General features: G+C 41.8%; 2 protein-coding genes across 2 annotated transcripts in view; one reads left to right on the top strand and one right to left on the bottom strand.

The window, feature by feature from the left end:
• Positions 1–2358, bottom strand: part of Galc (galactosylceramidase) — a 48989-nt gene extending 46631 nt beyond the window's left edge. The window contains exon 1 of the mRNA XM_038338024.1: positions 2158–2358. Within this exon, the coding sequence (XP_038193952.1) occupies positions 2158–2358 (201 nt within the window). The remainder of the gene's footprint in view (positions 1–2157) is intronic.
• An 8648-nt stretch (positions 2359–11006) lies between these two features.
• Gpr65 (G protein-coupled receptor 65) lies at positions 11007–16428 on the top strand. Its single transcript, XM_038337400.1, has 2 exons — positions 11007–11065; positions 14382–16428. The coding sequence occupies exon 2, from the start codon at positions 14809–14811 to the stop codon at positions 15820–15822; it is 1014 nt and encodes a 337-aa protein (XP_038193328.1). The 5' UTR covers positions 11007–11065; positions 14382–14808; the 3' UTR covers positions 15823–16428.
• The last annotated feature ends 7667 nt before the right edge of the window (positions 16429–24095 follow it).

The raw sequence follows: 24095 nt of genomic DNA, 5'->3' as shown, positions 1-24095 counted from the left end.
GTCTCCAGTTTTCTTATATTTCTACCATCTATGCAGAAGAACTTTTCTTCTCCTCCTCCACATTTCTAACTCCTTTTCAAACCTTCCTCCAAACCAATCTCAAGACATTACAGGCATTTATCTCTCTCTTCTGTCCTTACCCTTTTTTTTTTCTGAATCCGTCTTAATTGCTTAATTAAGTTTGCCTTTTGTTCTTTATTTACTAAGCACCAGATTAAACTTGGAAACCTTTTCCGAACTTTAATGTTAACCCATCTTCCTCCATTAGCATAGTATACTCCTGTTTATGGCAATGGCTCATCAGTGGTCTCTGGAAACTTAAAATACTGTCTTCCCTTCCAGAAGAAACCAGACTGTGTTCCTTAGAACATAAGCAGGTAATGCCAGGAGTGCAAGGGCTCCAATGCAGGAAGCACATACACCTTCTCTGCGGGCACTCTTCCTTGAAGCTTGAGCCACAGCCTACGTGAGAGATCGGTGGCTTGACTTGAGTCTTGCGTCTGTTTGTCTCCTTACCCACCTAGTCCTGAGAACCTGTCCCATCCGTCCGTCCCAGTGCCCCAGCTGAGATGGTCTGTCACACACATGTACACACACATACACACAGTTTAAACTGGTAAGCAAGTAGTATGTTCAACCATCTTCATTCATTGCTGATCGCTCTCCTGAGTAACACTGTACAGAGACATTAATAATGGAATATTTTATAGATAAGAATTACCTGCTCTGGGGACTGGAGAGATGGCAACTCAAAATGACCTGATTCTTCTGGCCTTTCAAGGACCCTGCTCTCACATGTACATATGCTCACACTACACACACACACACACACACACACACACACAATTAAAATCTTTAAAAATAAAAATGAATTTCCTGCTCTAGGTTATTAACTGATTTTTTTTTAGAGACAGAGTTTCATTATGTAGCACTTGGATGGCCTGGAAACTATGTACATACACACTAGTTTGGCCTCAAACTCACAGAGAGCCATCTGCCTCTGCCTCCTGAATGCTGGGATCAAAGGCTTACTCCACCACACCAGGTTATGAAATTATTCATTTTAAATTGAGCTAAATAAGTAAAACTAGAGACTTTGGCTTTTTAAAGAAGCCTATGTAATTAGACCTAATATCACAGGGATAGCAATAGGAGACACTGAGGATTAATATGAAATACTTGCTATTTTAAATTTTAACGAAAAAAAAAAGAACCGCCACACCACTGAGAATAAAGTTCATTAGTATACACACATACACACACACACACACACACACACACACACAAAATGTTGGGGTATATAGAAAATTATACTGTGCTGCTAACTTTCCTGTAGATCTAAAGTTACTCCTTAGTTTCACTTGGAAAACAAAACCACTTCCCACGCCTGAGATCTTCGATCCAAAAAGAAATCTTTCTCAAGACCTCTTCTTTGGAGAATTAACTGGTGTTTATGACAAGGTCAGAATGGGAGAGGAAGACAGAACTTAAGTTCTAGCCGGTACACCTGACGATTCTCAGGCACTCGAAGAGAGCCAGCATTCCCCATCCCCGCACAGACTGCATAGCCCCTAGGCAGTTTCTGTTCGTGGATGAAGGTAGCCCTCTTTAAAAACAATATCCCAGATAGCTTCAGACCGTACACAACCCCAAAGAGTCTATGAGGCCACACTCGCATGGGGAGGGAGAGGAGGTGTACTGTCGGCTGCTCAAGAAGGGTCCCCATGCCCCGCTGCACGGCTCAGGTCTTGTGACTCGCGCGCGGCCCCACTAACTCTCTCCCTAGGAAGGAAGAGAACAACTAGGGCAGCCCGCTAAGGCTCCGCGTTCCCTCTCTGGCTTTTTCAGAGGCGACCCTTCCAGCGCGGCAAGCACAGCCCAGGAGAGCGATCCAGAGCGAGGGCACCCTGGAGCCCTCGCCGGTCCATTGCAGCCACTTGTCCCCTCGAGACCTCCGGGCTTCTCCGCTCAGGTCAAACCGCCTGCCTGGCTTCTTCTCAGAGGGGCGCGCGGGAAGCGGCATCCGCTCGCCCGGCAACGCCGCGGGGGCTTGTGGGACCGGGCCACGCCCGCCTCCCCCACCTCCCACCCCCGCCCCATCCCGCGTCCCCGCGCTCCAGAGCAGAGCATCCTCGCCTCCCGCCAGCCCGCGCTCACCCCGCCGCCGCTGACTGCGCCGATGCCGTCGAACTCCTGGCCCAGCCCGTGGGAGTCGTCGAGCACGTAGGCGCCGCTGGACGCTAGCAGTGCGCACAACAGCAAGGGCACCGCGACACGGCCTGCCGAGCCCGCGGCGGCGGCGGCGATCATGGCTTTAGCCCGGCGTTGCTGGGAAGCCTTAAGTGGCCTGCCAGCCATTGTGCGGGTCACGTGACTGTGGCGCCCAGGGAGGCGGGCCCGATCGCCTCCATGATGAAGAGCAGGGGGCGGCTGAGGCAGCTTTCGCCATCTTAAGTGAGGGCTGCGGGCTCTCCGAGCAGCCGCAGTAGTGTTCAGCAGGGAGAGGCTGAGCGAGCTTTACCTTGGCACTCCTGTGTCAGTGAGGTGGTGCGGGTCTGTGCGTGTAATTGCTTAGTGACCGCTCTTGCTACCTCACCTGATAGATCATGGTAGTGAATGGGAAGTGGACGGTCAACAACTGCCAAAAGAAGAGAGCTGTAAGTGGTCCTACTCTAGTATCCCAGATCCTACCCGAACAGCTCATTCTCAGCGGGACACAGCAAGGACGGGGGACCTTGCTTGAAGCCCCAAACTAAGCACACAATTAATCGGTCATCTTGGTGGAGTTGCTTCGTTTTAGAACTCTGAACTTTTCTAAACCAACCAGAATGGCAAGTCAGGGAACCTGAGATTAAATAAGATAAAAGTAAGATAATAGGCACTTGGGAACACTTAGCAAATGCTCACCGACAAAGTTTCCCATTGATTAAGCACTCTGCTGCATCCGGGGCTTTTAGCCTTAAAGGAGTTGAGAATATGATTACTCCACCACAAAATGTTGCTATAACATATGACTATTTTGAATTAGAAGAGCTAAACAATACCATAGGTCCAAGATACTCTGACCTTCATTCTGTTTCTTAAAGGAATATGAAAGTCACTTACGAAAGATGCCCTGACTAAACTATCAGGAAGCAGCACTGTTGGCCAGTTCTTGTTACAGTAACCCTTACCTTCCTGTTCACTCTCTAGCCAGTTAAATACCCTACCAGGTACATCCAAACCTGGGCCTGCAGACCACATGTAGCAGATGTTAGCTATAGAGCAGCCCACCACAAAGTCTTGTATACTTTATGAGACTGTTTATGATTCAAAGAAAAAACACTCAAATGTGCAGACATCAAGTGTGAAGTCTACAGTTGAAAACAGAGTGTCACAATAGCAAAGGTTGGACATGACTGCTGACCCCTCTGGATGACCATATCTTACAAACCCCAGCTACTTCCTCTTCTGATTCAGCTTATAAGTCATTGGCCTGTTTGGGGGAAGGGGTGTTTTCTTAGGGTATGGCCCTGTGCCCTGTAACTTGAACTTGTAAGCTTCTTCCACCTACTTCTTCACATCAGTTTGATTCTTAGGCCCATCCAGGACCCAAAGATGGCAAAGGTAAATGTCTACTTCCTTGACCCACTGTCAGTAAACTGATTCCAGGAGATAACCTTAAGTCGTTAGGGACGTTGTAAATTCCCTAACCAGGGAATTCTGGTTCCCCTGATATAGAAAATTAGGGAGTGAGAAACTAAAGAGAAAATTATTTTTTTTCCCTACAAAATTTCCTTTACTGGGAAGCATTGAATCATTTGAGTTCCCATCTAAGCTCCTAAGACACCAGAATGGCAAAGAGAAGACGGGAACGTGAGCGTTAGGGTAATTATCTCTGTAGGAAGTTACGTTGTTCCTTAACGACAAAGCTAAATCTGTGTTTCAGGACTTCTCCCTTAGGTGCCTTTCTTGTTGCTGTAGCAAAGAATCTGATAAGTGGTTAAGCCAGGGAAGGCAGGATTTATCTTGGCTCGCAGTTAGTAGGGAAGTCATGCCAGCAGGACCCTGTGACACCTGGGTATGTAGCATCTGCAGTCAGGAAGCTGAAAGAGCTGAACGCTGGCACTTCGCTTATATCCTTTTTGCTCGGCCCAGCCCCCCTCCCCCATCTACAGTGCCAAACCACATTCAGGGCGAGTCTTCTGTAAAAGCCTTTCTGGAAACAACCTCATAGACACACCCAGAGGTGTGTTTTGTGGTGATTCTAAATTCAGTCAAGTTGATAAGGAAGATTAGCCACCACAGACACAATTATAGGAAATTACATGAAAGGGTAAAATCGAATCACTTGGAATCCCATAATGGACTTCTTGAGCTGCTGTGATATCTCTAGGTTCTCTCTGGACAAGAACTTTGTTCATTCCACCTCTTTAGATGTGTAGGTGTGTGCATACGCATGTGTTTGTACAAGTGTGTGTGTGTGTGTTGTATGCAAACATATTTGAGGATATGCACCTGTGTCCTTGAAGAGGCCCGAGTAGGTCTTCGGGTGGCTTGCTCTATGACTTCCTACCTCATGACCTTGAGGTGGGATTTCGTACTGACCCAGCAAGCCCCAGTAATCCACCTGTCTCCTTCCCCCTCCACAGCAGTGGGATTACAGGTGCCTGCTGCCATCCTCAGCTTTTTATGCAGGTGCTGAAGGTGTGAACTTGGGTCCCCATGCTGATGCAGTAAGTGCCCTCACCTACTGAGTCACATCCCCAACTCTCCACCTTATTTTTTGAGGCAGGGTCTCTCACCGAACCTGGAACTCATGCCACAAACCTGAAAGGAGGAAGTTAACGCCAGCACCCAGCATCTGCCATCCTGCAGCATACCCCATTCCAGCTTTTCCTTGGCACACAGGCACAGATGGTGTGCAATGTGTGAGCCAGAGAGAAGAGGACACGGAAACCATTAAGAGAACAGGTAGCTTCCGGCCACCCCTGCTCCACCCGTTCAGGAAGCAATACAGTTCATGCATCAAAGAAACCAGCTGTTGTTTTAGATCTCTAATCTAATCTCAGGAAACCAAAAAGAAAGCACTCTGTTAAAAAAAAAAAAAGTCACGTACACAAATTGGAAAAGAAAATCTACTAAATGAGATGAAGAGAAATCACAGTTATCAGAAAAGCATTTATGTTTCATGTTTCTCATATGTATGGATTCAGGATCAATGAGATAAGACTAAGAGAGGAAGGTCAAAGGTCACACATTTCAAATGTGTAATTTTAGGATGTGAGGGCAACCTGGCTGCCTCATCTGTCACCCCATTGATTGCCAGGGTTGATTTGGCTGACCTGGCTGGCTAGCAGGTGTCCCTTCCTCCCTCACCACTCCATGTGTGTCCCTCTGGAAGCTGTGCACTCAGTCGAAGAGGACTACCTTCCCTGAATAGGGAAGAGGAGAGCCGGTCTTTGGTCAAGGGTATACAAGTAGCTGCGCTCCCCTGCTAGAACCTCCAAACAAGCTCTCAAATGTGTTATTTTGAATGCTTTAGATCGCAAGTATTCCTGTGCATCCTATTTCTGTCCCTATAAACCTCTCTTTTATAAGTTAAAACAAGAGAAAAACCATAATCTTTTGAGAAAGGTGAGCAATCTTGCCCTCTAAGAAAATGTGCTGATTAAGTTTTGTAACAGTCTGTTGCAGTTGTTACACCATACTACACACACACACACACACACACACACACACACACACACTTTCTAAGCAATGTCCAACACATATACATATTCAACATATATTTCTTGACCAGTCAATTGAAGAGCTAAGATGAATTATTCACTAACGGAATTGGAAACATTCTTCGGAGACATCCCCAGTGTGTGACAGGATGTGAAGATGTGTCTCTTCACAATCATCCTGTAATATCTGCTGGCTGCTCTGCTCTTTCAACTCTGGATATAGTTTGATTACAACTGTAAAACAACTATAAACTGTAAAGCAGCAAGGGATTGTAAACCAACTGCCATCAAAATTCCATGATTGTGGGGCTGGCGAGATGGCTCCGGGCTAGGAGTACTACATACAGGGCCAGAAGGGCTATAGTTTTTTTTATAAAGTCTGGCATCAGCAACAGCTCTAACTCCTGCACCTTGTCATCCAACGTTCTTATCTGGCTGCTCTCTCTATATAAACATGCAGATTCACACATGTGTGCATGCACTCACACTGACATACTCATGAACATCATCTAAATATATGTAATATGTAATATCAAATATATATTATATATGACATACATAGGTATGACTCACATGCATGTGTGTGAATGCACTCACAGAGACACATTCATACACATAAAGTTTATGTATATATGACACACATAATGGGAACCAAAGAGATGGCTCAGGATTAAGAGCATTGACTGCTCTTCCAGGGACCCATTCTCAATTCCCAGTGATGCATTACAACCATCTGTAACTCGGTCCCAAAGGATTTGGCAATCTCTTCTGGCATCTATGGGCACTGGACATGCAAGTGGTGCTCAGACATACATGTAGGCAAAAACACAAATCATTTTTTAAATATGTTATTTTTTAATACATGATGGAAATCTGCTAACTTGGAGCAGTAGATAACAGTGAAAATGGTTTGGAGGGAAGAGTCTACCATGTGGAATAAATTGTACAATGCTTACTGGGCATTTTCCTAAGAGTACATGAGTGTTCCTCCTTTATCACATCTCAGCAATCCAGAAATAAATCGGTTTCTGTTTTTGTATTGGTCTGGAATTATTACAGAGTGGGAACTGGGTGCACTTTTTTGTGTTGTCATATTTTAATGCTGTTTATCTTTTTTCTATATATTTTTTATTAGATGTTTATTTATTTGGGGTGTTGGCCACACATGACACTGTGCACACATGGAGGCCATAGGTTCTCTCCTTCAACATAGGTCCTAGGGAGTGAACTCAGGTCATCAAGCACGCTGGTGAGCACCTTCACCCGCCGAGGCATTTCACCAGCCTTGCTTTGGCTCTGAGTTTTGGTTCTATAATCACCCAGACCAATCACTAAATCCCCATGGTAAGAGTGCTGGGAGGCAGAATGATGCCTCCTTCAAGAATGAAGAAACGAGAGTCTCCGTCTTCCTGCTTTCAGTGTGGTCCCCAAGACTCCTTCAGTCAGTTCAACTGCGTTGGAAGGGTGACCAGAAGTAACAGAATGGAGAATTTACACTGGAATCCCAGGAGTCCAGGGGAGGTGGTGCCACAGAGACTCCCGGCACAGTGGGGTCAGCAGCATCCTAACCTGAAAGGCCGGGTCCGGTGATGGGGTTTTCTGTTCTTTGTCTCTATTAACCAGTTTCCTAAGCCACATCCTCAGGGCTTTGCATCATTCATGGGCCACACCCTAACTGCTTCCCAGGTCACTTTTCTGTGGCAGGTGGCCACAGTTTCTGTTGTTTGCAGCAAAGAACCTTGGTTGAATGTTACCTTGGCTACTGTGATCATCACAACGAGTTTCCCCACTTTGAAAATTGCCTCCTCTACCTGTAATTCATTTGTCAGCCGTGTTTACTGTATGCATTTGCTCAATGCAGTAGACAGCCAGGGGTTTTCTGGCTGGATCTGTGGTTTGTCTGCTTTCTTTTATATTGTCAATATCTTTTTTTCCACACTCCTGCCAGGAGAGGAATTTTTTTTTTCTTTTTTTTTTGGTTTTTCGAGACAGGGTTTCTCTGCAGCTTTAGAGCCTGTCCTGGAGCTAGCTCTTGTAGACCAGGCTGGTCTCGAACTCACAGAGATCCGCCTGCCTCTGCCTCCCGAGTGCTGGAATTAAAGGCGTGCGCCACCACCGCCTGGCTCAGGAGAGGAATTTAAGAGTCTACCTAGTGCCTAGGCATGAAGAAAATAGCAGTTTATATGTTAGTGACTTTTTTTACTTATTTTTTTTTTCTGTCACTGTAACCAAATAAGACAAGAAGCAACTGGAGGAGGAAGGGTCTGTTTGTCTTAGAGCTTAAGAGGCTATAATTCATCATGATAGACATGATATGGCATCAGGGTGTGATGGGTGTCACTGGTCACAGTGTGTCTGCCACCAGGAAACAGACAATGAACAGGAAGTGGGGTCAGGCTAGACAAAATCAAGGCCTGTTTCACTGGCCCACTTCCTCCAACAAGGCTCCAACTTCTACAGCTTCCACAACCTTCCCCGAATAGCACCACCAGGGGGACCAAGCACTCTAACACATAAGGTTCTGCAAAACATTTCATGTTCAAACCACAACGCAGTTCAAGAGGGAGATTATTTCAACATCCAGTACGATATGGCCCAACAGAGATAACAGCAAAGAGGCATTGTTTGATCTTTGCTATCAGCCACATTCATGTTAAGACAGAACATTAACTTCAATGGTAGATTTTGTGAAACCCCAATATTAAGAATATTACCATCACAGAATGTAATTAGTGTAAACATTTAACCTATATTTATTTCTTCATAATTTTCGAAAGGCATGTACTTTATGCATCTATCACATCTGAGTTTGGATAAAACCTCACTGTATCTCAGCAGCTTTTCCCCCAAACAGCCCAGAACCCCATCCTTTCCTTTCCTTTCCTTTCCTTTCCTTTTTCCTTCATGTGCCCTTTTGAAACTCAATTCATAGGCTTTCCCTTTTGTGCAAAGAATCTTTTCTCTTTAGGCAACCAACACAAAATGACTAACTGAATGTATAAAAAGAAATAAAAATGAGAACACATAGCGGGGTGTCAGAACAGGATCCTGCTTTCTTTACTTGCTGCTTTTCTTCTTGGGAAAAGTACCAGGCAAGTGAGGTAGCTTCAAAACAACAAAAGGAGCCTTCATCACCAGAATAATCCTCCCCACTGTCTACCCATGGAGAAGTACTAATCCAGCAGGTCCACATTCTTCTGCCTTGTTTCCTAGTTCAAGCCCCATGTGCTGCCTCTAGCCAATGTCAAGTGCCTGCGTTGTGATCTCAGAACAAGAAAACTGACTGCAAAACAATTCTGACTTGGCAAAGCCAGTGTTCTCTGTTCTCAATAACTGTTCATTAATTTGATCTTTATATTGCTAAAATACCTCGGCATCTCAGGGCTCTGAAACTTCTAACTATTCATATTAAATATCCCTATAATTAAAATATGATACTGCCATATTTTTAACTAAACAAGGTGCAGAATCCATAAAAGCTGGTGAAGGTCTCCCTGTGTGAAGTAAGCAAGGCTTTGTCGTAGTCCACTAACTTTTTTTTCTTTACTTAAGCAGAAGTGAAAGTTTGTATTTCACGCTCTCTAACTACATCCTCTTTTTTTTTCTGAAGAGTAAAGTACATAGATAACTGGACATGGATGTGAAAATGCTCTTTCTCTAAAAACAGAAGTAGGGTCTGTCGAGGTAAAACTAGAAGTAGAAAACAATAGTTAGGCAAATGTGCAAAACCAAGCAGAAAAAAAGAGATTTGGGGATTGTAGTTATGACTAAACAGAAATTATTATTTTCTTCTTGGTAAAGTTTAGGCCTTTCTTCTGTATGCATGTGTGTGCGTGCATGTGTGTGCAGATTCACATATGTATGTACATGTATGCAGATGTGTGTGTGTCAGTCTGATGGCTACCCTGGAACCATCATCCTTTGCTTTTTTTCTTCTTTTTTTAAAATTTAAGACAGGCTTTGCCTAACCAGGAACTGCCTGTCTCTACCTTCCTAATGCTGGGATTGCAACCGTGTACCACCACACTGGGCTTTTCTGACACTGGTTCTGAGAATCGAACTCAGATCCCTATGGATGCAGGGGAGCACTTCATTAAGTCAGCACCCCCCCCCCCAGCACGGCCCCTGAAGCCTTTGGCCATTCAGTTTTTACATTTTACCTACACTTTTTATCATCTCAATGACAATATACCCTGAGGTTTTGAGTTAATATTTACAATCTTGAGTGCTTTACAAATGCATTTTAAATTATTCATTTGTTTGTTTTTGTTTGTTTGTTTGTTTGCTTGAGATAGTTTCTCTGCGTATCCCTGATTGTACTGGAACTGTAGGCCAGGCTGGTCTCAAAACTCGGAGATCTGCCTACCTCTTCCTCCCGAATGCTGGGATTAAAGGTGTGTGCCACCAAAGTCAGGCATATTTTTATGATTCTAAGAGACGTGTGAAGAGACTTTCCAAAGCTTTCACATTCTTGATATCCCCTAGTTACTCCAAGATAAAAAAAATTTTGGCTGTATCCCATGATTCCATTCTTCCACCTACCAACCCAGTCTATCCTAACTAGAGCCTAAAAATAAGTCAGAATTTTCCACTAAAAATTAATTTCATACTCAAAAAATAATTTCCCCTTATTTCTAATTCTAAAGTTTATCAGGGGAGAGCTTAAAAATGATCTCTTAACTTTTCTCAGAAGTAGGATGTTCTAGAAACTTGATTTCATTTCGTATTAAACCACTTATAGAGTCACCTTAAAGTACTGCATTAGCTTTTTAAAAATAATAATCTGCATCACTCACAAGCAAATTTTCAAATTTCATGGTTATCTATTTGCCTGAGTCAGTCACTCTGGTTGCTTTTAGCCATCACTGTTTTCTATTCTCAGAGGGTTACTAGAAGAGAATTTATTTCTATAATCAAATACTACACATCTAATCCTATTAGTCCCCCAGAAGGAGAAGCAGGTCACTTGACATCCTTTTCTGGATTCCAAAAAAATATGCACACAGGTGACACACCTGCACTGCACACACGTGTGCACACACCATGCACACATACATATACAGGAAAAGAGAAAAGCATACATGTAAGTATGCACGTATAATTAAGAGACAAAGAAAAATGAGTTAAGAAAATTACCCCACAATAAATGACCCAAACATCATTTAAAGTACTGAAGGGATCCTTTTGTTTGAACTCAGATAATGTAAGCCTTCTCATTAAGAAGCTGCTTCCTCATTGGTTTATGACAAAATATGACTGCAATTTCCTGTCCCCACAACACAACTGGTTTCTCTTCTTGATACAAGCAGATCTGCCAGTCTCCTCGGTCAAGAGAAGCATCACTCCCGAAACGGGTGAGTATGATACTAAAGGCTAGAACGAGAGTTCAAAGTACATAGCACACTGGGCCTAGCGATCAAGCGGTGTTCGTGGCGTTTCATCTGGGTTTGGGTTTTGTGAATATAAGACGAAACTTTGTAAGTGAGATGGAAATGAGGAAGACACATGGTTTCTTCTACTTTGAGAAGTGGTAAGGGGATGTCAGGTCTCAAACTTGGAACCAGTCAGGAGAAGGTATGGGTAGAGCTAAGGAGACTGTGTGTGCTCAGCCTTCTCTTCTGGATACAGCTATTGGGACCCTGGAATGGTTCCGGAAGAATCTCTGTCATCCTGGGAGGTATAACTGCTTACTTCTATTTTCTCACCAGGGCAATGGGTCTAGGAATAGCCTTCAGTTTCACCAGGAATCACGCGAGGTTAGAAAATTTTGTTTCCAATGTCAGTAAGCATCAGTTGTAACTATTTGTTAACAACTGTCAGAGGCACGTGGAGACCCAGTAAGCAGCAAACAAGCTCACAGGTGAAAGCAAATACCTCTGGAATCCTGTGTACGATCAGTTTGCTTTGAGCTATGTCATCGATTATTTAGACTATTTTTAGAGCTAGGCTGTAAATTGTCTTTTGGGCACTTCAAAAGTTCAAGTTGATATTATCCATATTTTCAATGAGGGTGGCAAAAATTATTTCTTAAAATTCCATTAATGCAGTATAAATACTATTGGGAAAGATACAGAAGTAATATGGTTTGCTTATCCTGTTAACTTTTGGATGCACTTCCATTGGATGAACGTGCTGCCTGCAATGCTTGGTATCATATGTACCAAGTCCCTAAGCTACCCTGTGATGCTCTTGATGTAGGAGGGAGAGAGAGCGTTGCTGACATTAACAGATGGCTTTCCATGAGCTAGGTTCTTGGCCTGACAGGCAACCCTATCAGGCAATACTAACTTACGTGGGAGAAAACAAACTTGGAAGAGCCTTTAAAAAGGCAAGCACAAGCCCATGCTGCCTCCGATGCACAACAGATAAGATACGATCTGTTTCATCTAGCCATTCCGACAAGTGACTGCTCTCGGCAAGGCAGGAAGTGTGTTTAGAACTAAAGAAATGAATTCTATTGAGAACTCTAAGACCTCTCTAAATAATTTTCTCTGTCTCATGCTTTTGTGGAGAAAAACCTATACTTATATTAGCAACACACAAAAAAGAGGCCCCCTCTGCCCCATTCTCCTATTCTTGGTCCTGTCTCAAGAGAGGGGACTTTTATAGTTTAAGTGTTTTCCCTCCGATGTGTAAACCCACCCAAGGGTGTGCTCGCTGGCACTGATGAAAGCCCCGTCCTTAGCAGGCTTTTTTTGCAGTCCTTCCTGTGTTTCAGAGTGTCACTTTCTGTCTTTGTCGAGAGCCTTTGAAGGGTTCTTCAAGAAGTGAGGAGTAAATTTCCCGAGTGATAGTTACCTGCAAATGTCTAGGTTTTGCTTCAGGTCTTGCAGTTTAATCCCACCGGGAATATAATGATAGGATGACATCCATTTTCTTGGAACACAGAGACAGGAATATGTCACCTGGTTCTATCAGCCTGGAATGTATCCTTTTTATGTAAGCCGTCTCTTCCCTGGCCCTTTTCTCCCCTCAGTTTTTGGTCTCTGCAGTTTGAGCACAGTGTGTACCAAAGGTTCACTTTGCGCCATCTGACACTTCCCAAGCTTCACGAGTCAGAGGGATGCGTGCCCCTGATCAGTTCTAGATATCAATCAGCCACAATGTTTGTGAACACCGCTTTTCACTGACCTCCCTTTGCTTCCTTCCTGGAGCTTGAGTTGCACATGCACTGACCTTTTCTGTTTATTCTCCATGGATCTTTGATGTTTTCCTATTTCTTTTACACTGATAATTTTGTTCGATTTCTTTAGCTTTAAGTACTATTGTCCTCTTCTAAGGAATTTTCACTATTACATTTTTATTTTTTTAAAATTTCTTCTAATTTTAAAAGAAAACCTGGCTATTCGGATCTTAACATTTTATCTCTCCTCCATCCTTCTCCTTCCTCCCCTGCTTTTGAGTCAGGATTTCATTCTATAGCCCGGACTGTTTACAAATTCATCGTCATCCCTAAGCCACAGCTTCCCAAACACTGGAATTACGGGAGAGAGCAATCATCCTCCGCTGCTGTTTTTCTTTCTCTTCATTCCTCATGTGTTATGATTCCATCTTTTACTTCTTAAAACTGATTAAATACACGTTTTGTGTTACACGTATATTTGTTCATTTCTTCTAGGTGTCAAGAACTTTTTTTTGTTTAGTAAATCCTTACCTTCTGTGAATCTTTCCATGACTGTTTAAATGATTTTTTTTATTGATTTTACCAATTTTCATGTAAGAAAAAAAAAGAAGTAAATTAATTTCTTAGGAAGACTTGTGTGGACCATCTCCGTGCCAAACGTGTTGTCAAGATGCTTTCTACCCCAGGCACCACGGCAGTTTGAGTCCTCTTCTTCTCCTTTTCTTTACAATATTGTATTCAGGCAGACAGAAGACTATATACTAAGCACATAGTTAAACCAAGTTTTACAACTGAACCTGTTCAAATCAAGTGTACAGCTTGACAGTTTTACAAACTGGACACTCTCAGTCAGCCAGTACCCATCCAAACCACCAAGTGGCCCCACCAGCCAAGGAATGAGGAGCACTTCCCTATGTCATCGTTACTTTATGAAGGAACGAGCCCCGGAGCTAAGCAGCTCTGAGGATGGAAGTTGGTAATCACAGCCTTCTCCCAGCATTGAGGTGTTCTGTCCCCTCCTTTATGGAATGAAAGGGAAGTGGTACAATGAGCTACATCCCATAAGAAACAGGAGGGAGAAGCTGTGTACTGTGTATTAAAATTCAATGAACTATGGTGCCTTATAGTGATATTGTATATTAAATTAAAACCGGCAAATCATGTAGCCACGTAGTTTATGTACACTCCAAAGCAAAAAAAAGCATTTTCTCATCACAACCAAATAACCGAATTTTCTATTTTTAGCCACCAAAATGACTTTAAATGTTTAACAAACTTTGATTCTGATTGTTAGGCATCGTCTGATGAGAAATATACTTCTCTATAAGCTAGCATCCTTTGAGAAATTCTTATTTGAAATAGGTAAAAACATCTCAGTTTGATTTTATTTACTAAAGTTTATTAATTGCTTTAGTTGAATAGCACTTTTCAATTGAAAATATTTGATACTTTCAATAAATAAAAGATGGCTGCTTGGAAGCCACAACAGTAATCGGGGGGTATATCTCGTAAGTATCTAATTTTTCCTAGTTCATCTCTCATTACAGAAGCGGGACACTTTGGAAAGAATGCCAGAGTGCGTGAAAATAAAACCCACGTGCTCATATTTGCACCAGTCTCCAATCTCCTGTAAAATTCAAAAGGGCAAACTGAGAGTGTGTGACCTTTAAAGAAAGCTAAACAGCCCATGACGTTGAGCAGGAAGACTTCTGGTGGTTAAACTCAGTTCACAACTTTATGTCACCTCCAGGAGCATGGATGCTGACTTTTGGTGGTGACAGTCTATGTAAACATTTGATCTATAACCACTCCCTGAATGCATTGATGAACTGATTAGAACTTCAAAAACCAAGGAAAATCTAAAAGAAAAAAAAACTCCTAGCCAAAAAAAAAATTAACATTGAAATCTTAACGAGGCAAGGCTTCCTTTCCTGTCTACAGCCTACGAAGTAATGTAACTGCAAATGTCAAACAATGACGATGAACAGCACGTGTGTTGAAGAGCAGCATGACCTAGATCGCTATTTGTTCCCAGTGGTCTACATATTTGTGTTTATAGTCAGCGTCCCGGCCAACGTTGGCTCTTTATGTGTATCCTTTCTGCAGGCAAAGAAGGAAAACGAGCTAGGAATTTACCTCTTCAGTTTGTCACTGTCCGATCTGCTGTACGCGTCGACGCTGCCTCTGTGGATCAATTACACTTGGAATAAAGACAACTGGACGTTCTCTCCCGCCTTGTGCAAAGGAAGTGTCTTCTTCACGTACATGAACTTCTACAGCAGCACGGCCTTCCTCACCTGCATTGCCCTGGACCGCTATTTAGCAGTTGTCTACCCGCTGAAGTTTTCGTTTCTGAGAACGAGAAGATTTGCCTTCTTGAGCAGCCTGTCTATCTGGATATTGGAATCCATCTTTAACTCCATCCTCCTGTGGAAAGATGAAACAAGCGTTGAATACTGCGCTGCGGAGAAGTCCAACTTCACGCTGTGTTACGACAAATACCCACTGGAGACCTGGCAGATTGACCTCAACCTGTTCAGGACTTGCATGGGCTACGCGCTGCCTTTGGTCACCATCATGATCTGCAACCATAAAGTCTATCAAGCCGTGCAGCACAACCAAGCCACGGAGAACAGCGAGAAGAGAAGAATCATAAAGCTGCTTGCAGGCATCACGTTGACTTTCGTGCTATGCTTCACGCCCTTCCACGTGATGGTGCTCATCCGCTGCATCTTAGAACGCAATATGAACTTCAATGACAAGTCCGGAAAGCAGACGTTCACAGCATACCGAATCACCGTGGCTTTGACGAGTCTAAACTGTGTCGCCGATCCAATTCTGTATTGTTTTGTGACCGAAACAGGGAGAGCCGATATGTGGAACCTATTAAAATTGTGTACCAGGAAACACACTAGATCACAAGGACAAAAAAAGGAAGTAATTTCTGTGTCCACAAGAGATACCATAGAATTAGAGATTATAGCATAAAAGATGAAGGCAGGTTAAGTTGCATGATATTATACAATAAAAACTGTATTTTTGAAAGTAAATCTGGTATAGGAGGACCAAGTGTTCTGAGTGAATACTTTATTCTACTCCAGTAGAAATATTTTAAAGGTACATTGTACAACTCCTCCATTGACTTTAATTAAATAAAGTATGAAAATGTATCATTTTCTAAAGACTTGGCATCATCCTTGTTGGTAGAAATTCTCTCCCCTAAGAAGCATGTAGGAGTGTTAGTCTTTAAATCAGTGGCCATTCTGTCTGATGGTTATAATTTTGCTCTTGTTGTTCTCTCTTTGGATTTTCATACTGTCAGCCGCCAGTCTTCTCATCTCTATAAACCTGTACCTAACAAATGTAACTGCTGAATGCTGTTTCTAATTCATTCATCGGCAATATCGACGCCTCTCCATATACTGGGATTTCCCATTAAATTCTGGGGTTGTGAAAGAAACCTTCTCAAGAACCTTCATGAAGTTTACATGGATTTGGGAACTGAGTCACTAAGTGATGTAAAAGAAAATGGACTTTGTATTTTGATCTTGACTTCTTTCAATTTATAGCTGAATACACGATTGTTGGAACTGATATATTTCCATCTATAGACAAATAGATATTATAGACATCCCCCCTTAGGCTTCCTTTTTGACTTAGAATATGTAAAGAACTTGATACAGTATAACCTTTCAAATCTTCATTGTAGAATTAATCTGCCTAGCTTTAGGTAGGCATTGGGTAGGCACTTCTTTTCACCAAAGAATTTTTGAAGGTTTCTTTCCTACCCTACTGTTCCCTTTGCTCCGTCTCTTTCTTCTCTTTCCTGTATATTCTTTCTCCTTATGCAGAAATGATCAGCTAGCAAGTGTCTATAGCACTTTGGAACTACACATCATGAAATGAAAGCGTGATGATGACAAGGACTGATATGTGCACAGCAGGAGGTGTGCACATGGGGCAGTAGTTCATCACTGGTCTTCCATGATGATGTGTGCACACAGTAGAAAGCTACCGTGTCTTGGTACCACACATCCAGGCACTGTGCATTGTATTTTTCTGCTCAAAATGCTTTCATAGAATTAATTCATGCTGTCTCTATTCTAAGATTGAAGATACAGTATTCAAATGAAGAGTAGCTAAACTCATTTGAACTGCTTAGTTAATATTTGGTTAAGTTATTGGTGGTTTCTAAAAATGCATTTAATGGTAAAAAGTCCGGAAATAATATCTTGGATGCAAATGAAAATTCAGATGTAAATTAAGTGACTTCAAGACCACAAAGATCCAGACCTTGAACCCAGAATCATGACTTGATTTCCGGACTTGGCTTTGCCTTTTATGATAATTTAAAAAGACTTTTTAAAATAATTTCTTTCTTTATGCATGAAAAATTAAATATAGTTGTTGGGTTTAGGTCAAAATGGGGAATGAGAGTTTTATCACTATTTATACCTCTGGAAGTAAAATTCAAATAGTAATTACTGATCTGTTATAGAGCCTTGCTTAGGATTTTTCTTCAGTTGGTTTTGAAAGAGACACAACCAACACAAACTTGCACGATCACTGACTGGAACGTTATAATTAGATAATTAACACTAAAACGCTGGTTTAGCAGATTGTAGAGTTAATTTACTGAAATCTGGACTATCAAAACCTGCTAGCTACCTGTGAGCAGGGACGATGATGAAGCCAGAAGGTTTCTCATATGACTTAGAGCAGAGCACTCTAGACACGACTGAATGCAATTCCCACTGAAAAGTTAACCCTTGAATCTTTAAAAAGACTTCCCAGGATCCTCATTAAGATTTCTCATTAGGAAATAAATAAATAAATAAATAAATAAATAAATAAAGATTTCTCATTAGGCCCACAGTCTTCCTGGGAAGGAAAAGAATTTCTAGCTTTAATTACCCAGTACTTTTTGATAAAGCCAATTCTCTTACTGACAAGTTGTTGGGAAATTTGCAATGATTTCCCAAAGCTTGCTTTCTACAAAATGCAGCAACAGTGGTAGCTAGCTCCTGCTCTTAAGACTTCGTTAAGCCAGGGGTGATGGTGCACGCCTTTAATCCCAGCAGTCCGGGAGTCAGGGGCAGATCTCTGTGAATTTGAGGATAGCCTGGTCTACAGAGTGAGTTCCAGGACAGCCAGAGCTACACAGAGAAACCCTGTCTCAAAAAAAGAAAAGAAAAGAAAAGAGAAAAAAAAGAAAAAGAAAAGAAAAGAAACTTTATAAAAACCTTATTTTTATTTTTTATCTTCTGTATGTGGGTGTTTTGTCAGCAGCTACATCCGTAATCCATGACAGTATCTGTCTTCACCGGGTAGACAGAACAGTGGGCACTGCCACGAGCTGTTTTTGCTTTTAGTTACACCTATTCTCATCAGGACTGTGAACAGCTACCTAAGAAGTAGAAAGTACTTCATAGGACCCTAAGAGGAGATTATAGCAATGAGAACCAACTGGAGCTGGGCACTGCTGTTATACTCTCCAGATGCTTAAACACTGACATTAAGGCAATCCAAGGTCCTTCATATTTTCTGGGTCTGTGGGAAATTCTCAATGGTGCCAGTTCCTGGGCAATCCCCACCCCGAGGAGACACACTGAAGGCATCAATATATGGCTAGATATCCATTTTAATGTATTTGCATATATGACTTTTTTGTTTGGTTTTCTTATTCAAAAGGATATCTTTTAACAGCACGTACATTTTTGGAAAGCCAGAGAAGCGTCTACCTGTAGGTGGGGTTTCTTTGCTTTAAGGTTTTGGTTTTCATTGTTTTTGGTGGTTTGTTTTTTAGTCCCCACTTTCCCTGCCTCATTTAGGAAATCTTTATGGAAGGAAGGAATAATAAAAGACATAAGAATTAACTCCTTGTTCTGTACAAATTATAAACATTATCTCCCTGAGAACACCTGTAGAAAATCTTTGTGTGCAAAGTGAGGCATTCATATCCCTTTTCTCTCTGCCAAGGACACTGGGGGCCTCTCCTTTAGGCTAATGATTAAATAAGTCACTACTCACCAGTTACCTCTTTGTTTAGCCGACTTTGTTAAGCTGATTATTTATTTATTTTAGTGGGATGAGTTTGATTTCAAATATAACCCATGATACAGAGCACACGGGCATCTTTTTAGCTTTCTCTATCATCTCTCTCATTCCTGGTGCTTCTTTGTACCTGATCCCATACTCATCATTCTCTTATCCATGATCAGGGCCCTGTTCTCTCCTAGCAAAACCCATCCCAGTTGCTATGGTAACAGTTGCTACTGTAGCACTGCTGACCCAAGAAGGCTTTGTGATAAGTGATCATAGCCTTGCCTACGTGGGAACCCATTATGAAATCAAAAGAATTCTGGCAGAGACAGGACTATAAATGCATAGACACAAAACCATCAAACTTGCTTCATCTCATGAAAACAGACAGAAAAAAAATAATCTCTGTAAGCCAATTTAGCATGAGCTTGTGCTTTTTTGTATTATGTCTAATACCAACTAACAAAACACAAAGTCATCTTTTTTAACATCTAAGGTTATGCGCACTTTGGGTTCATTTAATTTTCTTGTTTAGCAGTCAGCAGCTGAGGGAAACATTTTAAATATTTTTCTTCCCTGCTCCTGCTTTCCTTTTTCTCACTGAAAGTGACTATCAGTTTTTTTTTAAACCAGGTTTCTTTTTTTTTTTGTTTCTTTCTTCCCACGTTTTATTTTCTACTCAACACATTAAACAAAACTAAAATATACAATGTATATACTGGGATGTTTTCAGCCACAGATGTTTTTTTTCCCTCAAGACACAAAATTCTGTTTTGTAACATGCCTTAATAAATAAATAATAAATAAAGAGAAATAAACATTATCTTTATGTATTCTTCTCTGGTGCCATACACCCTGACCACAGCCTCTCCTCCCTCCGCTCCTCTTCACTCTCCCCCACCTTCCACCTCTCCCCTCCCCTAGAAGGGATTGTTTTAAGAAAATATCTATTTTTTCCTTATAGTGTTCTGGAAAAATTAGTCCTAAGTAAGTTATTCATTTACACCTCCTAAGCAGACACTACTGAAAGGGGCAATCAATGTTTTATGTCTAGGAAAGCCAGCTGTATTTTCAAAGTATTCTCTCCTCTTAGCATAAAACCCAGCTCATGTCATGTTGCTGTTGTTGTTGTTTTTAAGACTTTTGAGCACTGTGATCTCATTCTTTCTTGGTACTTCTTATAAAATAAAGATGGAGCACACTGAGATAACCTGTTATCTCAGTACTAGTTACATTAGCTGAGTGCACCTGATCTTAAGAACGACCTAGAAATCACAAAAGCACTTCAGATATTGGCTGAGGCGGAAATGATATGGCAGTTAAGATTTTTCTCCTCTCTTTAAAAAGTGATTCTTAGTACTATTTGTTGATAGGCAGCAGTAGTCCTGTTTGTGACCACTAGAGGTCAATCGTGTCCTACCATAGCAAACACCTCCTGTGACCAGAAAATAAAAGGAGGGATACGCCTGTATTACTTCCTCTGTGTTCTAAGAAGCTAGGCTATGAATTGTGGGTACTTTGACATAATTTGTACTACAAATGCCATTTCAGAAATGTTTTTACCAAGCTGGTTAAAACTAGTGAGTTCCACACATAAGAGAACATAGACGAAATTGTTTAATTTCTCTGAGATTATGGGTATAGGAGCTGGAGATCTGGCTTGATGGTTAAGAGTACTTGTTGCTCTTGCAGAGGACCTGGGTTCTGTTCCCAGGTACCTACTGCGTAGCAACTCACAACTATCTGTACTCCAGTTCAAGAGTATCCTAGGGCCGTATATGACTTCCTAGGGTATGCATGTAGTACATATGCATACATGCAGAAAAAAACCACTCATAAAAATAAAGTGAATAGATTTAAGATTTAAGGATAGATCTTGCCCGCTCTGTGTGTGTGTGTGTGTGTGTGTGTGTGTGTGTGTGTGTGTGTAAGGCACTTCAACTGTAGGCAGTTTGCATGTGAACCTGCTATTATAAAAGTATTGTGTAGAACTCAATATGCAATTCAATGTATGTGCAGTTTTTAATTTTTAGTTCATTATTGTTAGATCACAGCACACACAAATTGACATCTGTTATTTTGAATTATTTAAATCCATTCTTCCCTAAAGAACAGTAATGCCATTATGATCTCATTTAACAACATTTGCATATCATTAAACATATAATGGCCTGTAATCGGTTCCTCTTCTGCTTATAATTTTCTGATGCCTTTCATAAAGCTCCGATGGATATTTGCACGTTCAAAATAGGTTACTGTTCTTCAAATGATATTGCAATTAGACGTTCAACAAGCAAACCAGGGGCTGGTGAGATGGCTCAGAGATTAATAGCCTTTGATACACAACCCTGAGGACCTGACTTTGGATCCCAGCACCCATGCAACAAGCTAGATGTGGTTTCACACGTGCCTGGAACTCAGTGTTGCAGGGAGCGTGGGTACACGAGGATGACTGGGGCTTGCTGAAGCCAGTCAAGCTGAAAAGCACAAGCTCCAGATTGGGAGAGATCACACCTTAAAGGAATAAAGGGAACGTGATAGAGGAGGACCCCTCCCCCACATAGACCTCTTCTGACTTCTATACACACATGCACAGATGTACATTCTTACATATGCCACACAAATATCTCTTACATGCACGCATTCATGCACACAAGCAAAATGTATGTATACTACAAATAAATGAGTAAACTAGAGCCTCCATGTTGTTCAGTTTCAGCTTTCAAATAAAGATATATGCTTTATTAGTTAGGAAATGTGCTCTATTTCAAACTCAACATAATCAAGAAAATTTTCTTTCTTGTGCCATGAAGATAATTCCATATCTCAATATTTTAAAGTTCTTAGACATTTGGTTGAACTTGTACATATTCTTTTAAGAGAATTCACTTCAGAATTATACTAAAATTTCTGATCTTATCTCCAAGATACTGAGAAATGATGCAACTGGAAGTTACGGTTGGAAATTTAGGGCTGGCTCCCACCTTCACCCTGGAAAGGACTGTTCTTGAGGGCATGCTCATGAGTTATTATAATTATTTTAGAATGGACATGTTAATTGATGGAATGGTGTAAGGATGGTACAGTTCAACAGCTATTGGAGATATTTGTGTTTGAGCTGAAAGTTTTTAAAGATCCTAAGTTTTAACTTATTTTCCCTATCGAAGAGGACCTCTTAGGAGCCTTTCTGTGTGCTGCAGTAAAACGGGAGGAGCACGGAGTCAACAATGACTCATTCTTCTTGCGTTGATGGTCGTGGGTGTGCTCATGTGAATTTCCAATCACGGCTAATGCCTTACTCATCAAAAAGATTTTCAGTGGGGTTCCCTCACCAGGAGAAGCTTCTTAAAGTTATTTTTTCTTATGTGTGTGGGTGTTTTGCCTGCATGCACATCTGTGCACTACATGTGGGCCTGGTGCCTCAGTAAAGGCAGATCCCCTGGAAATACAGTTACAGATGATTGTGAGCCACCATGTTGGTGCTGGGGATTGAAGCCAGTTCCTCTGGAAGAGCAGGCAGTGCTCTTAATCCCTGAGCCATTTCTCCAGCACCCCTCTCAGTTCCTAATAATTCACAGATACACTAAATTCATTGCAATCTACATGGTGGCATCAATTTCTGTTGAGAGCATCATACACACACACACACACACACACACACACACATACACACACACACACAAATACTGTTTCATTTTCTCCATCAACTACAGCTTCCAGACCACATGCTGAGCTATGGGGAATTCCACCTTAGCCATTACTAAACTGTGCTTCCTCTTTGAGGTTTACACCAGAGTAAGAGAGATTTACAAGACACTAAGAAATGAAGAAGCAGCCTTTGATTCATGTCCACCCAGACAGTGAATTTTAGCTTTCAGCGATTCTGTAAATATCACTGCTTCCTTCCCACCTCCCTGAATATTACGGCACAGGGCTCAATGGCAAAACTGGAAAGGAGTCAGGTTGCAGATGCTTTCCTCTGAATCACGTTACGCTTTCCAAATAAGATGTTCTACAGAGATGTCTCCCAACTGCCACAGGCATGTGGGCTTTAGCTTGATGGATGGCAGGAAGAAAATAGCCAAAAATCTAAGCAGGAAGAGAAGAATCAGAAATCTAGGATTAGCTGGTTCAGTGACTGTGTTTCAGGAACTAGCTGAAGATAAAGTTAGATTGTAATCTTGAGAATGATCTTGAGAAACAGGGAGGTTCCCCCTTATGATTATCATTGGTATTTTCGGAAAACTGTGTTTCAGGAACTAGCTGATTATGACCCTCTCCCAGTCACTCGGGTCGAACTCTTCCCCTGCATGGGTTATGAGTCTCGGCCCCAGTGCACTGGTTCCCATCTCATCTCATCAATTAAACCTCATGTGACTGCAGCAAGGATGGTCTCTCACGAGTTACTGGGTGGGGGGGTCTTGTTATCCCGAGACTTGAGTGAGAGTCTTCCCACACTGGGGGTCTTTCAGTAGGCATGTGACTTGAGTGGCTTACACAGTTGAAAGGCTCTCTCTTTAACTCCCAAGGATGCAATTTGCCCCTGAGATGCCTGGAATTTTTCTGGTCATTTTGTTAACATGGAATAGCAACACATGGAAGAAAAGATAGCTCAAAGAACCTAAAAGCCGAAGCTGAACCCTAATGATATGGTGAGACTTGGCACACGACAGTTACACCAACCACATAGACCTTGCCATTTAATCCAATCTGAGTCAGATTTTTTTAACTTGTATCCCAAAAGTCTGTAGTGGAATTTGGGATGTGGAAGTGAGGGTGATGTTATAGCCTCTCGTTGTTGAATAATGAGGGCCCCCCACAGCCATGAAATCTGCCATGTCCTCTCCATCATAATAGATTTCTCAGAAACAGTAAGCCAAAATAAGCCACCACCTTCCTACCACTTATGTCAGGCATCTTATCAAAGCAATGAGAAAAGCAACAATGCATTAGGCAAAAGACAATGTCATCAAGACTTTTCTGGTATGGAACTTTTAGGTTAAAAAAAATATCAAAATATGGGTTCTTTTGCTTTCTTCTTATTGCCTTCAATGAGGCACCCAAAATCCTTAAAGTGAAGTAATTTTCAAACTCTGAAAATGTCGTTGCTCAAGAGACCTGGCCACTGAAGAAGTGTGTTTAGGAAAAGTCAAGTTTTAACTAGAAAGTGGAACTCAAAATTGTGAGTCACTAGTGAACGTAGTCTCAAAACCCAGAGA

The sequence above is a fragment of the Arvicola amphibius genome, chromosome 7 (assembly GCF_903992535.2).
Source record: "Arvicola amphibius chromosome 7, mArvAmp1.2, whole genome shotgun sequence".
Classification (NCBI taxonomy): domain Eukaryota; kingdom Metazoa; phylum Chordata; class Mammalia; order Rodentia; family Cricetidae; genus Arvicola; species Arvicola amphibius.
The sequence above is the reverse complement of the archived record's forward strand: the minus strand, read 5'-3'. Positions and strand labels throughout refer to the sequence as shown.